This window comes from Talpa europaea, assembly GCF_964194135.1.
Source record: "Talpa europaea genome assembly, chromosome: 9".
NCBI lineage: Eukaryota > Metazoa > Chordata > Mammalia > Eulipotyphla > Talpidae > Talpa > Talpa europaea.
In genome coordinates, this window is record NC_140076.1 from 26361482 (window position 1) to 26378540 (window position 17059).

The window sequence follows — 17059 nt, forward strand, 5'->3', positions numbered from 1 at the left end:
ACCCAAACACAAGAAACAAAGCGCAGACAAGCTCCAGGAGTTCTAGGGTTAGCAAGTCAGGAGCCAGAATCACTGTCTCAGTTGCTCAGAGCTGTGAGGGCTCTCCTCTCTTCTCAGCACATCTGCTCTGCTATCATTTCTACAAGGTCTCCCATTTTCTTTTTCATAGTGTCAGCTCCCCTGCTACTGTGGGTTACCGCCACGCCAGCTCTGGGTTGAGAGGACCCCACCGCCCACAGACAGAGGCTTTCAGTGTCATCATTTTAAATTCTCAGCAAAAAATTGTCCCCCAGGTTGAGATAAATGGATGCCTTTGGTGGAATTCAGTGTGGCCAGGGCTTTGGGTACATCCCCTACTACAAACACAGCTACCTAATGCCTTACGTGCCTTGAGTGAGGGTGGTCTCAACACAAGCCCTATGTGGACATGAAGCCCTTCTATATTCTTTTACAGGTATGAGTCCAGACCTTCTGACTTATTTCCCAGAGCTGACCTAGCTTTCTTTCCCTTTTCATCCTACTCAACAAAGGTTTGACCAAATCCAAATCACGTAAGTGTTATGTGTGTGTGTTCCAGCCAGCTTCAGTCAACTCTGTTCTTCCTCCTCCAAGGCCAAGGAGAGGACAGGGAAGTCCTTGTCTTTCTTTAATAGGGAGGCACCATGCAGAGCCTTGGCAAGGAGAACCACAGCTCTGTGTCTGAGTTCATCCTCCTTGGCTTCTCCAGCGAGTCCCAGGTCAGAATGGCCCTGTTCATCTTCTTCCTCCTCCTCTACCTCATTACCCTTCTGGGTAATGGACTCATTGTCACCCTGATTTACCTGGATTCAAACCTCCATACACCCATGTACTTTTTTCTCAGTATCCTCTCTTTGGTGGACATGAGCTATGTCACCACCACCGTGCCCCAGATGTTGGTTAATATGGTATGTCCAAGGATGACTATCTCCTGGGGAGCTTGTGTGGCCCAGATGTTCATTTTCTTGGTTCTAGGCATTGCTGAGTGTGTTCTCTATGCCATAATGGCCTATGATAGGTATGTGGCCATTTGTTTCCCCCTTCATTATACCCTCCTCATGAGCCGTCTTATTTGTGTCAAGATGGTCATAGTCTGTTGGATCATTGGTGTAGCTGGGGCCCTGATCTACACTGTCTTCACCATGCGTCTGCCTTATTGTGGCCCTTACAAGATTAACCACTTCTTCTGTGAGGTCCCTGCTGTCCTGAAGTTGGCCTGTGCAGATACATCCTTCAATGACAGATTGGACTTCATCTTGGGTTTCATTCTACTTTTGGTTCCACTCTCCCTCATCTTGGCCTCTTATGTTCGCATCTTTGTTTCCATCTTAAGAATCCACTCAACCCAGGGGAGGCTCAAGTCCTTCTCTACATGTGCTTCCCACGTCACTGTAGTCATCATGTTCTATGGACCAGCGATAATGATGTACATGAGACCTGGCTCCTGGTATGACCCAGAGAGGGACAAGAAGCTGGCCTTGTTCTACAATGTTGTCTCTGCCTTCCTCAACCCCATCATCTACAGCCTCAGGAACAAAGACGTAAAGGGAGCCTTTCTAAAAGTAGTTGGCGACCGAAGGACAGCTCAATGACCCAAAAAGCACCTCAGAGTTGTTCAGAGTCCCAGTCAGACTTGATGGGGCTCACATGGTATCATAAATTACATCTATCCTGACCACCCTTGGCCTCCCTGGGATGTGAGCATCCCAGATGTAGGCATCCACAAACTGAAGTTCTCACTGTTGGTTAGAGAACGTTCAACTGCCACCACCCAAAGACTCAGTTGAGTAATAAAAGCAAAGGATTTCTTCTGTGAAGACTGAATTTATGGCCACGGCTCTATTGTTTTTCCCGGACTCTCTGCTCATCTGAGTCTCACATGATCAGTCAAGAGTTTCGCATGATCAGTCAAGTGTTTAACACACACACATGCTTTTGTACAATGTAAAGTGCCGCAGACCAGCACAGCAGTGAACGACGAGGCCGTCTCAGGGTTGAGAGACTGCGCAGGGTGGTCAGGGATTCGGCTAAAGAAATGACAAACAGACACACTTCAAGAGAGAGTGTAAATCTTGGGGGCCTCCCCGGTGGTGCAGCGGTTGAGCGCTGGGTTGCGAAGCTGCCCGCGGCCTCTGCGGTGCCGGTTCGATCCCCGGCTGCTCCCCAGCCACTGGAGGAGGGTCCCACATGGCGCGCAGACGTCTCCTGCCGCCCACTGCTCCCCTCAGCAGTGTACTTCGGTCCTTCTGCCTGCTCTGCTCCCCGCTCTGGCTCTGGTGAATTCTCTCACCCTCCTGCGCTTCTGACTGTACCCAGTGCATGTATAAACAAACAAACAAACAAATAAATAAATAAAACATACCTCTATTAAAAAAAAAAAAGAGAGAGTATAAATCTGAGTGTAATTTTCTTTGCGTTGGTGACCAGTATATATATGTTTTCTAAAGGCATAGGAAAGGCGAACATCAGTGAAGAAATCAGCTTGCTTATAGGTTTAGCTTATCATTGACAGGGCAGTGATTTACATCTGGACCCAGGCGCATTCTTAAGTAGTTAGGCTATTAATTTTTCTTTTTGTTTTATGTGATTACTTTTTTGTTTTAACTACTCACTACCACTAAATTACTATTAATTAGCACGGGTGAGTTTTACTTTTCACAATGTAATATTTTTATCATTAAGATTAATACTAACAAGGCTAAGCATACAACAGAGAAATTATTAAGCTAACAGTTCTATTAATACACAGAGTTTAGTAACGTTTCATTTGAATTAGCCTAGTTATTAGATTTCGTATGTTCTTTTCTAATCAGCAAACCAATGACCTTTTTAGACAGAGAAAGAGAAAAGATTTTAGAAAGAGAAAAGATTTTAGAGAGACAGTTGTATTAGAATAAAGTTTGTGGGCTTTGAGAAGGTGAGATAAGGTTCCATGCGGTCAGCATTCCTGTAGTGGCTCCTTGGGGTCGTTATCTTTCAACAGGCTTCCGTCTTATCTATGTCTTGGGGGGGGGGGTTTGCTGTTCTCCCCCTGCTTCAGGGAGTTTTGCTGTTCTCCCCCTGCGTGCTGGTTCCTTGCCCAGCCGGACCTAGGGACCATGGCGAAAGCCATTAGCCCTAAGGGTCACTGCAGGGGGAGGTGCAGCAGTAAAGGATTTGGGGGTGAAAATGAAATAAAAAGCAGAGAGATTATGCAGAAACACAGTCTTGCATTGCTGTCTGGATACACTTACAAGTAATAACTAAAATTGCTTTTTTGCACTAGGTGCAAAATCTAAGCTAGGATTAATATAAACTCCAAACTAGGATTAATTTAAACATGTATGTGCAACAATTTGGCTAATGATTAGTCTGGTCCAGGCTCAGATTGTGAAACTTTCACTTAGTTTTACATTTTAAATGTCACTGTATTTTGAGAAAATAAATGTTTCATAAAAGAAATTTATATATGTTTATATGCATATCTATCTCTCTGTATCTTTATATCTCTCCATATGTATAATCTTTTTGTTTCATTTGTAATTCTCTGTTTGCTAGTGAATTTTGCATATTTTCATAGGATTGGTGGTGGTATCATCTAGTGTAGGAGACTCTCGAATTGGGGGGACATATAGGTACATATATATATATATGTACACACACACACACATACACAGAAAGATATACACAGACACAGAGAGATATTATAGAAATGATGTAATAGATTCCATTTTCTTAAATTCAAAATAAATACTTGTCAATATTTTGTCATATTTAGTCTAAGTCTTCTTTTCTTTTTTAAAAATTGAAGCGGGGGTGGAACACAATAGACTATGGTGGAGGACTATGGATATTTGGTGGTGAGTGTGGTATGGCAACAATACCTGAACATGGAGATCCTCGACCTATAAAACACAAATGATATTATAAACCAAATTTATCTCAAAAATTAAATTTAAAAATAATAATAAATAAAAAACAATTAATATGCAGATAAAGATGAAGTGCCCTTTGAATATTCCTAGCTCCCCTGAAATTAATCACAATCATTCAGCTGAAGTCTACTCACAATGTTTTTGAAACTTTTGCTAATATCCAATCATCTCCATGAGCTATATATAGAATTGTTCTTATATGAGTTTAAAAATTTTGATGGTGGCATGATATCAGTATCATTCTGAAAAAAATTTACTTCAACATCATGCCTCTCATATTTGCCTATTTGACAATTTTAGGCTTAAAATATTCTATTTAATGAGTATTTGAATATGCCACATTTAGTTTATCTAATTTTCTATTACTGACCATTTGTTTATTTCCATTTTTTTCACTATTTAAACAATTCTGCAACAAATGTCTTTGGCCACATCTCCACATACAATTTTTTTCTAGGATTCATGTGTAGAGTGGACTTGTGAAATTGTAGAATCAAAGAAATTCCAAATTTGCTAGATATTCCTGTTATTCTTCCAAGCAGTTATTTCAGGCTATAACCTCTAGTTTTCATAAGCACTTGATATTGTTTCTCTAGCTCAAACATTCAAATGTCCCCATCTTTCGCATGAGTGGAAATTAGTAGCATTGTTGTTTTGCTTCGTTTGTAATCTGCTGGTGCTGGTGATAGTGGCAGTGCCTACAAGGGAAGCTATGGAATCAGACTTCTGTGTACTAATCTCAGCTCTACCCTTTACCAACGCAGTGATGATGGGCAAGCTACTTAACTTCTCTTGTTGTAGAAATGAATTCTAGCCTTTTACCCAGGCAGAGGAAGAACAAGAGGTACTTCAGGAATGGTGAGGTCAGGAGAAGCTTTATTACTCATGCATGAGGTCCCAGACGTGGGTAGCCCCGTAAGGTCTGAGCACCTGTTTAAAGACCAAAGATTCCTTTTATACACAACTCTGCCCATATCTGTTACATTGATAACATCATTTTTCATCAGGCACAACCATTGCTGCAAAGTCCCCAGACAAGGGGGGCAAGGCAAAGGGGGAAAGATGCAGGCATTCGGGGATGGCCTTAGAGAGAGAGAGAGACCAGCTTGGCTGGCTGCCCGACCTTGTAGATAAGAGTGCTGAGGCCCTGGCCATGAATCTTGAAAGGAAAGAAGCTGTAAGTAAGCAAACTTGTTGATTATGCCTGTGTTAGAGTGTTCATTTCACCTGGGCTGGAAGTTTTGCTGGAATCTTTATTATATTCATTTGCTCAATAATATATTTTTGCTTCACTCTGAGTCTCAGTTTCCTCATCTGTTCATGAGAGGAAAATAGCATAAATCTCAGAAAGTTTCTGGAAGGATGAAACGAGATAATAGATACACAGCAATGCAAGTTATATTATAATGAAAAATAAATAGTAGGTGTTCAAAGAATACAAAATATTGTTTGCCTTTAATTGATTTGTAGCTTATTACACACTTTGGATATCCAGTCTTTTTCTATTACATGCATTAAAAATATCTTCTCTCAGTTTGTTACCGAAGTAGTACATGTTAATTCTTAAAATTTAATAAAATAGAGGTGAACAAAAAGAAAATGAACATCATTCACAACCTTAGACCTGGAATAGTAATTATTGTTAATATTTCAGTGTCTACATTTCAGGTGTTGAAAGTTTATATTGCCTTTATTAATGTTTTAAGAAATATAGTATAATTCTTAATTTACTATTTATGTAATATTCAAAATGAATTCTACAGTATATATTCTTTTAAAACTTGATTTAATCATTTAACAATAGACTTTGGCACTTATTCATGTTGATTTGTTCTCATCAGAAGAGTATTCTTTTCATCTTCTTTTGATGAATAGAAAAAAATAACGGTTTCTAATGAATAGAATTCATTAGAATGAATGGATTTTTCCCTTATGATTTTTCTTAAATGAACACATGTCAGATTTCACTGAGCTTATTAATTCATGAACCAGTAAGATGTCAGGACTGGTTCAAAGGAGAATTTCCCTTTGAGAAAGTCACATTCTCTACTGGATAAATTTCATTTGTATTGCTGTGAATTGAAATCATTTACATTAGTATGGACAAAGAGCATTCGCTTTGTTAACCATTTTCTATAATTAAACGGTTACCCCTGCAGAGTTGTAAAATATCCTAATCCATAGACAGCCAGTTAAAGGACTATACCTCTATAAAGCCAGATAATCCTCAGAGGAGCTGGACAATACCCAGAATTATACTGAAAAGTCACCAAGAAATTCCTTTTGCATTTATGCAATCTTAGATGATTTTATTCTTGACAGTATCTGCCACTGTGATTTTAAATAATGCTCAGAGATTATTCTGGATGATAAAACAAGATGGGTCCCTTGTTCGCCTCACAGTTTACAGGGTAAAACAAGAACATCACCCACATGGGTCTTCTCCAGTCTGTTTTGCAAACCCAGAGACACACAGTGTTCAGCCATTCTGAAGGTCACAGAACTAACATCCACCTGGAGTTTTCATAAGGACTCTCAAATTGTAATTTTAAGTCCCTCTATTACTCATAGACAGAGGCGGAAAGCTGAACCCAAGAAATTCCATCATATTTTGCCCACACTACCTATTAATTTGGGTGAAATCCTTTACTACAAAGGCCCCCAAATTTGCTAAGGCTCCTGCTGGCCAGGGAGTGCTATTTCTTACCATCTGTGAGATTGGGATCTTGTAAACCAGATCCCAGGAGAATTTTCCCTGGAGGGCTTTGTGGAGATTGACTTTGCCTGCAAAGCCAACCCTAGCTATTCAACAGCAGCTTGCTGTGCCTGATTAAAAGACAATAATTCTCAAAGACATTCCTTGTGATGCAATCAACTTGGCCAAGTACATCCTGGGTTAAAGGAAAATGCATTCTTATTGAACCTAATTGAACTTGCTCTGTGGAGTCTTGGGTAGGCAGTCAATGTTAAGGAGTTTGCTCTCTCCCACGATCCGCTGGCAGGACTCAGTTCCTCAAAGCCGTTGGCACAAAGTTTGCATTCCCTTGATGGTTGTTGGCTGGTGGCCATCCTCAGTTTCTTGCCCCATGGGCCTCTCCACAGGGAACTTAACAAGTTTACTTATTTCATCAGAGCAAGTAATTGAGAAGAGCTAGAGAGAGAGAGAGAAAGGGAGAGAGAGAAAGGGAGAGAGAGAGAGAGAGGTCAAATAAAATGGAAGTCATGGTCTCTTCTAACCAAATCTCATAAGTGGTATCACTTTTATTCTATTTTGTCTATTAAAAGACCAGCATCAGGTCTGGCCAAGGGGAGGTCACCCAGTGGTGTGACCACTGGAAGGGAAGGGTCACCTGGGGTCAGCTAAGAACGCTGCCTGGCCAGGAGGTGCATGAATGGGGATGGACAGGAAACACCACTTTGGTGACCATCAACACGCTTGGGAAGCCTGATGATTAGATGAGATTAACCAAGGGAGGCACATGCTCATTGACCTCTAGGTTCTTTATCTCATTCTCACAAGAACCCTGGTAGAGAAAATGACCTTATTTTCTAAATCACACAGGCACAGGAGATAAACTGATTTGCTTCCCACTCAGCAAAGGGCAAAACTTGTCTGTCTGGCTTGGAAGATTGTGTTTAGCCTCTGGAGAAAATGATTCCCTCGCAGCCTGTCCTAGCAAGTCCCACCAGGCTGCAGAGTGACATTGACCAAAGACGCCCTGAGGGTCTTCAGTTGCTCTTGTCCACCTTGTCCTTTCTTCCTGTGTGGTCAGAAACGATTTCTCCTTGGTTTTCCAGCATTGCTTCGGTCATTTTATACTTTTTAAGACAGAATATTGTTATGTGTACACTAGGATGAATTTAATTTGTAAAACATTTCCTATTTTGTTAGCTCACATTCTGCCTCCTTCCAAAAAGGAGTTGAAGCAGCTGTTTCCCACAGATGTAAATTTGCTAGCCAGAAAAAAAAAAAGTTGTCAAGTCCTTTATCTGGGTTTTGGGGAGGATATTAAGTTTGTGGCCTTTATGGGACTTGCCTTTGGTGAGTGTGTTGCTGCAGGCGGAGATCTGGGGATGGACTACGAGCCAGCAGTGGTGCCCACAGGAGGGCACACAGCACTGGGAGCTTTCTAGAATTGGAGATCTAGCTAGCTAAACCCAAACTCAAACCCGTCCTCCCCTACCCTCCCCGCCCCTAGCCACCCCACCATAAGCAACGTCTCTGAAGCTCTGGGCTGCTTTCCAACCTCCAAATGTACCATTTGTTCAACTTAGTCAGTCCTCTCTGTCCAGCCCTGTGCCAGGCACTAGAAACGCAGACAAAGGTGACACTGTGACCTGAAGGGGGGACTTTGTGGTCATCTTTCTTCATTTGTGTCTTTGCATACTCTGTTCCCTATACCTAGACAGTCCTTCTCTGTCTCTCAAGCTCCTATTATCTTTTGAGACCCAATTCAAGTATCACCTCGTCTGTGAACTCAGGGTGGGCGGCCAGAAGAGGGCCTCCCTAGCTAAGTCAGGGAAGGCTGGAAAAGAAACAGCCCTCCGAAGTGTGAGGAGACCCCTGGGTGGGAGCTTCCCGGTGGGGCCAAGGCTTCCAGCCCTAGGGGTCTCGGAGAGAGACAAAGTCAGATTTAGCTGGAAGTGGACACCACCAAGTCCTGAACTCAGCTGGGGAAAGTGGGGTGGTCAGAGCTGCATGGACTCCGTGCTGGGGGCAGGGGCAAGGGGACGAACAGCAGAGACCCTGTCATTGAGGAGGAGGTGCCCAGACTTCAATGTGGCCACAGGAGTGGCCAAATAAGGAGGCGAGAGGGAGGACTTCTTGTGGGGGTGCAGGGTGCAGAGAGGCTCCAGGGCTCCAGGCTCTCCTTCCACTGCCTGCAGGACCCAGGAGGCAGGCTACTGTGGCCCCAGTGGCCCAACGGAAGGAGCCCTCCAGTCCCAGAAGCTCAGGCCCTTGGGCTCTGCTCTCAACACCATCTCATCATCTCCTCTACCCCGTGTGGCTCTCATTTCCTGCCCAAGCCACAGCCTGACTCCTTTGGGGGGCACATATCGGGCCAAGTTCCAAAAGTAACTCCAGTCCCCCTGGGCTGTCTGTGAGCAACTGAGCTTCTCAGGCTGAGAGAGGATGGAGGACCACAATCTCCCTGCCCTTTGACCAGGGGCAGCGAGTGGCCCAGCTCTCTGCTGGGCCCTCACTGTGACTGTGTCTTGGACTGGCAGGAAGCAAGACCTTTCTGTTAGCATCTCAAGCCTCTGTGCTGCAGGCCTGGTCTCTTCTGCTTGAGAAAATCCTCTCAACTAGTGATCTGCAAAGCCAGCACATACCCACCTGGGCTACGCCCTGAAGGACCCCTGGGCAGTTTAAGGCCTCCCTGGGCTTTGTAGGGTACACAGTGCGTGTATCTTTGTCTACAAGAAATAGAATAAACAGATCGCTCACTCTCTTCTATGACAGCTCAGTGAGTTGCAGCTGATTAACTGGTAAGATGTTGTATTTAAGTCACTTAAACCTAGTTGTTTTTTTCCCAGGATCCCTACTATTCAGTCAATAATCTTACCTTTCCAGTCTCCAGCAAGTGTAGACTAGAAAGCTCAGGGACCCTAGGCACTGCCTACAGTGCTAGTGGGTGGAGCTGCCCCAGGGACACCACCTGGCAGGAGGAGAGGACAATTTCATGGCCTTCATCACTCCAGACCTCCCAGGGTGCCTCATTTTTTTTTTTTTCCTGGGGAAGGAGGAAAGGGCTGCCCTCAGGGCCCTGCCTGAGCCCAGCACACACACTCCCCAGCATCCGCCCTGCGGTCCCCAGCTGAGCCTCACCCGCCCCAAGCCCAACCTGGGCCTCCAGAAGGGCAAGGCCGGAGCCTGAGCATCCTTGGGGAGTACGGAGGCACAGGGGGAACCCAGGGCTTCCTCCCTAGACCAGGAGGTGCTGCAGAAACTGTCCTGCTACATCCCTGGGGCCCCATGTCACTCAGCAGCGGCCGGAAGTCTGAGGGAGCCCAGCCCACAACCCCTTTCCTTGCAGAGTTATAAGCCCAGGACCACTGTGCCCCCAACCATTCTGGAGAGGAAGTGAGGCTACCGGCTGCCCCCCATGCCTAGCTTGGGGGGGCTCTGGGTGGGAGCTCAGCCTGGTCTGCAGTTCCGCCTGTCTCTCCCTGCCCCGTCTCTTTCCCGTGTCTGTGTGAACGTGTGCACCCGCTTGTCTGCATGAGCGCGTCTGCGCACGTACACACACTCCTTTCTCTTTCTTTACGTCTGTTATTATCTGCCTCTGCTTTCTTGCTTTCCATCCATCCATCCATCTCTGTCTCTGTTTTCTGTCCCACAGCTCCTTCCTTTCTGCTGTTCTTTGACTGAGTCATCCCCTTATCTGCCTTTCTTTGTCTCCTGACATCTCTTTATTGCTCACTCTGCCTCTGGATTTGCCTGCAGCACCGTGTCCCTCTAGCCATCCCTGAGCCTCACCAGTCTCCTCAGCCTGGAGCTGCCTCTGATTCACAAGTGTTTCTCCCGTAGGGTTTCTCTGGGCCTCCCTCTTGATCTCGTTCCCCAATCTATCCCTCTGCACTGTCAGGAATCTCTCTCCCCTCTGTCTCCAGCTCTTCCCTTTTCTCAGTCACCCCATCTTCTTGTTCCTGGCCTCCCTTTCCAGCTCTTTCTTCTCTCTGGGAGATTGCATCCCTCCATATCCCCTGTCCTATTGCCTCTGCCTCTGCCTCTGTGGGTCCAACAGCCTCTTCCCAGCCATGCGGTGTCTCTGACTCAGCCCTCGCTCACACCTCACCTGCCCAGCAGCGCAGACATTCTTCAGCCTTCTCCTTTGTCCCCTGCCCTTTTCCCCCTTTTGTGTCTGGTTTTGCCCCTCTGACTCTGCCCCACTGGGTCTGCACATCTCTCTGCCTCTTTCCCCTCGTCTCCGTTCCTCTTCTTACACAAAGAATAAACCTCTTCCACCTTCCTCCCCCTGAGCTGCGCTCTCAGCTGCAGTTTCTCTCTCTCCTTGACTGGGCCCCAGTTTCTGGTTTTCTAGTCACTGGGGTTCATCTCTCTCTCCCTTCTGAGGCCTCTCTGACTTCTTTCATAATTCTCTCCACTTTTGTTGCTTTCTAGTTTTACCTGTTTCTCTGGCTCATTTGTAGCCTCTGCATGTCTGTGCAGATCCAAGGGGGAGAGGGTGGGGGGAAGGAGAGAGAGAGGGAACAGGAGCAGGAGGGGGCGGAAGGGCTGCAAAAGGGAAGGGGAAACCATATAGCTTAAGAACCTGACTTAATAGATATTATTGCAATAAATCTCCCTTTTTCACAGATAAAAAATAATTACTTGCTCAGTCACGCTGGTAAATTGCAAAAGTAAACATTCAAAACTGCCTTGAGTTGTTCCTCTCCTGGCCTGTGCTGCAAGGGAGTAGATGTGGGAGGACAAGATAAATATAAGGGTCCAGGGAGAAAAAGCAAACAAGTTTTCTCTGATTTCCACTATATCCTGCCATGGGACCAAGGCTGGCACACCCCACCCCAAGTCCCAGTCAACTTGGGGACTAGAGACTCCCCCTGCCCGGACCTGGCCATTCATAACCCATTCCTGTCTTCTCACTGGCAACAGGTTGTCAAATCTAGCGGTGACAGAGTCGGAACCTGAGGCTCAGAGAGGCCAAGCAACTGACCCCAAGACACGCAGCAGACCAGTCAAGGAAAGTGAGACTAGAAAGCAGCCTCAGGCTCAGTTCTGGACAAAGACAAAAACTCGTGGAAGGACGAGGCATCCTGGAGGTAGAGGTCTGTCACACATATTTCCTCTGTTTCCTCTGCCCTCCACCTACAGGCACAAGCTGGAGGTAAGAACTGGGTAATCTCTCATCACTGTGATCCTTTTATAAGTGTTTCTCTATCCCAAGAGCTGAGATGTAGTTTGCAGCCTCCCTCCTTCTCCAGGTCCTGTGTGGTGGCTCATGGCTCACCTCCAAGACCAGCACTTGGCATCGTCAGAGCCTGGACTAGGGGTAAAGCCACTTGGGTGCTCACTCTACTTCAGACACTGTAGCTGTGTGACCTGAGCCCAGTTACTTCCCCTCTCTGGGCTTTGGGAAGATGAGAGGACTGTACAAGAGGTGTCCAAATTGAGTTTCAAGGAGCCTCTAAGTAGAGCCACCAGGAACCAAGTATGTCTGGATGAGGAGGGTGTGAATAGAGTGGATTCTGAGCACTTGCAGAAATCTGCCTTGACAAAAAGATTCAAGGATTTTTAAAAACTAGAAAATGTCTAACTCTGAAATCATAAGACCCCAAGTTCTGCTTGCCAATGCCCACACAATCCAACACCCATTTCCAATCCTGTCCTCAGAATGGACATTCCAGAGGAGGGTTCTGCCTCAACCACACATGCCTCCCCTCCTATTTCTGCCTTGACTGTCCCTCTTGGAGGCTGTTTGACCTCAGGCTAACCTAGCACCTGGGGACAGGTGGGGCTGTGGGCCTCCTTGGCTGGTGCGGTAGCTGGGTAGCCCCACTCCCTGGCCCCAGTCACCTCCCAACCGAGGCATAAGTAGAAAGGTGCCTCAGAGGAGCGGTCACTGTGCTTCCTGTTACAGATGAGACCATGAGGGTCAAGGAGGCAAGATGACTTCCCAAAAACAGAGGCATGGGGTTTTGATGGGGCGATCTGGTCACTGGTGTGAAAGTTGCCTGTGTCCAAACATGAGAAGCCTGGTGCGCTGTTAAGAATTCTGGTTTACTTTATTATGATGATTTTATAATGATAAATGATGATAAATGACTTTCCTGCCCCCACTGACTGGCCAGAGAACATTATTAGCTGTGGATATTAGCTGTGGCCAGAGAACAGTGTCTTTCTGGACTTGCGCACGCCCTGGACCGCCTGCAGCAGGCAGCACCTCTGTGAGGGCAGCTCAGGTCCCTGTAGCCCTAACCGAGGCGCCCTCCCCAGGGCATCGCCTCCCTCCTCTGTGGGCTCAACACTCACAGGAAGTTTAGGAGGCAGAAAAGTGTCCCTGCCTTTGTGTTCCCACCTCCTGTGCTGGCTCAGGCAGAGAACCCGACAAACCCTTGTGCGGATTTGGCATTTGCTCACTGGCCTGAACCCAGGACTAGGTTTGTCCACGTGGTAGGATTCCCCCACACAGACACGGCTGCAAGGTTCAGAGAGGCAGAGTGATTTGCAAGGGTTATGCAACATAAGTGATCAGCAAATCTGCCCCCGGAACCCAGCTGTGCTGACCCAGGTTGCTTCCTCGACACTGCCTCAGGCCACAGCGGCCCATTCTTTTTGATTGCCAGTCCTAGCAGCCTCCCTGCCTTGGGCATCTAGAATCAACCCTTAGTCTTTACTGACACATTCTTCCCCTCTGTGAGCCGCTCACCTCCCATCCTGGACACAGTCTTTCTAGCTTGGATTACCAATCTGCCTCTCAACCTAACTTCACCTGATCCGAGTCAACCTAGGCATTCACCTCTTGGAAATCGCTGAATCAGAGAAGGTGAGGACACTGGAGAAGTCCTTTCTGCCCTGCGCTGGGTTCCTGAGAAGTCGTTTCCGCCCTGCCTTCTCTGCCTGATCTTCTCCCACGACACACACTTTATTGTCATCCACTAGTCTGAATGAAGACACCCAAACCCTATTTATTTCATCTTCAGAGTATCATTTTGAATGTTCTTTCTTAATGCAACAGTGGTCCATAAAATGCAAAATAAAAATATTGTGGAAAAATTGGGTAGTTCAGAGAGCATCGACAAATATCACCTATAAATCTAATCACCAAAACAGTCTACTGATAACATTTTGGTATATTCCTTTCCATTTTTTTGTCTGTGCATATAGCTCTGTACACTATAACGATTAGGCAATTATACAGTTTCATATTATGCTTTTTTAACTTAAAAATCTATTGGACCATTTCCCTGTAATATGAAATTGTCTCTAAAATGAGATGTTAAAAGCTCCAGGTATTCAGTCTTACAAATAGAGCATAATTTATTCCACCAATCCCTATTTTTATAAGAGAGTTAGGTTATCTCCAGTTATCTCCTATTATTCCTAATAGGAATAATATGCAGCTAATATCCCAGATGAAAATCTTTCCCACATATCTAATTTTTTCCCTACCCAAATTCTTAAAAATGAAATTACAAACTGCCAGATTTTCCTGCAGGCTGGAGTAATTTATTTCCCATAGCAACATGTAGGAAAATCCCCGTTTTACAGTTCATTGGGCAATGCTGGGCTTCCTCATTTTTCAAGATTATTTTTTGCCAATTTTTATAGGCTAACAGCCAATATTTTGTTGATGCTTTAACTTGCGATCTCTAATATTAGAGGTCAAACCTTTCTGTGGGTTTACTGGCCTTTCTGTGGGTTTACTGTAAATTGACTATTCATATCTCACTAATGATTATTAGTTTTCTTTGTTTTAGAAGAGATCTTATTCTAATGACATTAACTACTTATCTTCCGCATATGTCAGCACTCTATTAAACAGGAATTTTTTTTAATATAGCCAAATATTCTTCTTTTGCTTTACTATTTCTTCCTTTGTCTTTATCTTATGAAAAGGAAGAAAACACTGGCATTTAGGTGGGGGGAGTGGAGCAGCTGGGGCATATTAAGGGCACAGGGATATTGAGAGAAAGGGAGTGAACTTTCTCTGCACAATTAAATAAATCAGTGGTTCTCAAAGTGTGGACCCCAACTGGCAGGCAGCATCAGAAACTTACTGTCAAATAACAAATTATTGGGCTCCAGCCCAGAGGGACTGAATATGAGATTCTGAATATGGAGGCATCAGCGATGTTTCAGCAAGTCCTCCAGGTGATTCTGACCACTGTTAATTTTGAAAGCACTAATAGAGAAATGTGGGCTTGTGGCTCATGCACAGGGGAGTAAGGATTCCTAGAACATGGAGACCAGAGATGATGGGAGGAGGTTCCAGGAAGCTAGTGATAGAACAGCTTACTGAAAAGACCCCACTACAGAGATGCCTTAGGGACTTACAACAATAAATATTCCATTTTAAAATTCAATGTTCTGTGCTGCATCGTAAGTCACCTTTATTTGGCCCCCGCCTTCAGGACAGCTCTCTTAAGTGACAGCATTGTGTTCATGAGGTCTGGGAGCAGGAAGGAGAAAGAACAGGGATGAGCTGCTGAAGAGGTCAGCATCCTCACAGGAACAGCCACGAGGAGGGATCAAGAATTTAACAAGAATAGGGAGTTTTAGAACAAACTCCCAGGATATACAAGGAACTCTCCCAAATATTGAAGAAATTACTGGACTTCTTAGAGCAGAGCAGATGAGGAGCTGTGTTGCTTTATTTGCTTAGTGAAGGGAGAGGGGCATCACCCTGAAGCTGAAGGAAGTGGCAGCTTCTAGGTTATGTTTAAAGACCTTTCTCTATTCCACCATAAACATTCACCCATATATTTTCTCCTAGATTGCTTTATAGTTTTAGGGTTTTTGTTTGTGGGTTTTTTTTTTTGCATTCAATGGCAAAAAAACATATAGCATGAAATCACTTTTTCTACCCAGATGATCTGTAACTCTTCCTTGCCCTTCAGATTAACCATGAGTAGCGAGTATTTGGTAAAAAAAAATTGCTGAATAAATGACATCATTAATAAATACCAGTGAAGTCTCATTCCCCAGAAAGGAAAAACTAAAACTTAACTAAGTCTAACCTTTATCCTCTACAGCCTTGACTTTAATACCCAATTCTAACCTTTGTTCTAGTCCCACCATTGAGGAAAACCTTAACCCAGACAGTGCATATGATAGTCTGAACCCTGACAAACCCAGTGTTATAGGTTAGCATCCTCTGTGATCCCAAAAGAAAACAGAAAAAGGAATGGGTAACAGAGAGAAAAGTAACAATGTGTCAAGGAAAGAAAAAACAGATCCCTACAGCCCATAATAAACCACAGCTTGCAGTGCTTTCCTGCTTTAGTCTACACCACCTTTTTACTAGGATCCTCAACAAAATTCTGAACCAGACCTGATACCCCTTAGACAACTCTCAGGACTTATCTGGGGAGCTCCTATCTGCTGATCCAAACTTCCTGTTAGGAAATGTAAATGCAACAGAGTGTGCAGATTCCTGCGCGCCCTTGGCAAGGACACTCAATAAATTATATATCCCCAAAACTCTTTAAACAGGGAGATCACAATGCAGGAACTCAACCAGTCTGCTGTGACAGAATTCATTCTGTTGGGCTTCGCCCCCAACCCCAGGACCAATCCTCTGCTCTTCACCTTCTTTCTAGTCTTTTACCTGCTGATCCTTGTGAGCAACAGCCTCCTCATCACCCTCATCCACCAGGACTCGCGCCTCCACACACCCATGTACTTTTTCATCGGGGTTCTCTCCATGCTGGACGTGTGCTACACCACCACCACCGTGCCCCAGATGCTTGTGCACATTCTCAGCAAGAAGAGGGCAATCTCCTTTGCTAGGTGTGTGGCTCAGATGTACATCTTCCTCCTTTTTGGGGTCACCGAGTCCTGGCTTTTCTCCATCATGTCTGTGGACAGATACATGGCCATTTGCCACCCTCTCAGGTACAAGGTCATCATGACCCGCTGGGTGTGCCTCCTGATGGTGGGCATCTGTGCATTCTATGGGGTTGTGGGGGGCCTGTGCTATACCTACTTTGCTGCACGCCTGCCCTACTGTGGCCCTAACGAAATTGACCACTACTTCTGTGAGGTGCCTGCCGTCCTGAAGCTGGCCTGTGCAGACACATCCCTCAATGACTTGGTAGATTTCATCACAGGTTTCAACGTCATCGTAGTCCCACTCACCCTGGTTGTCATTGTCTATGCCAACATCTTTGCCACCATCATGAAGATCCGCTCTGCCCAGGGGCGGATCAAGGCCTTCTCTACCTGTGCCTCCCACATCACTGTGGTCACCATGTTCGCCATCCCCTGCATCATCATGTACATGAGTCCTGGCTCTGGTTACCTGTCAAACAGTGGCAAGAAAATGGCCCTTTTCTATAATGTCGCCACCGCCTTCCTCAACCCTGTCATCTACAGTCTGAGGAACAAGGATGTGAAAAAGGCCTTCCTCAAATTGATAACACGGGCCAGGGCCTCAGATTGA

General features: G+C 45.3%; 2 protein-coding genes across 2 annotated transcripts; both read left to right on the plus strand.

Moving 5' to 3' along the window:
- Nucleotides 1–662: 662 nt before the first annotated feature.
- LOC311176995 (olfactory receptor 2A12-like) lies at nt 663–1610 on the plus strand (the record flags this gene model as incomplete). Its single annotated transcript, XM_084242689.1, has 1 exon — nt 663–1610. One exon carries the CDS (start codon nt 663–665, stop codon nt 1608–1610), a length of 948 nt encoding a protein of 315 aa, XP_084098815.1.
- A 14510-nt stretch (nt 1611–16120) lies between these two features.
- On the plus strand, nt 16121–17059 carry LOC311176635 (olfactory receptor 2D2-like; the record flags this gene model as incomplete). The annotated part of the gene is made up of 1 exon (XM_084242287.1): nt 16121–17059. The coding sequence occupies one exon, from the start codon at nt 16121–16123 to the stop codon at nt 17057–17059; it is 939 nt and encodes a 312-aa protein (XP_084098413.1).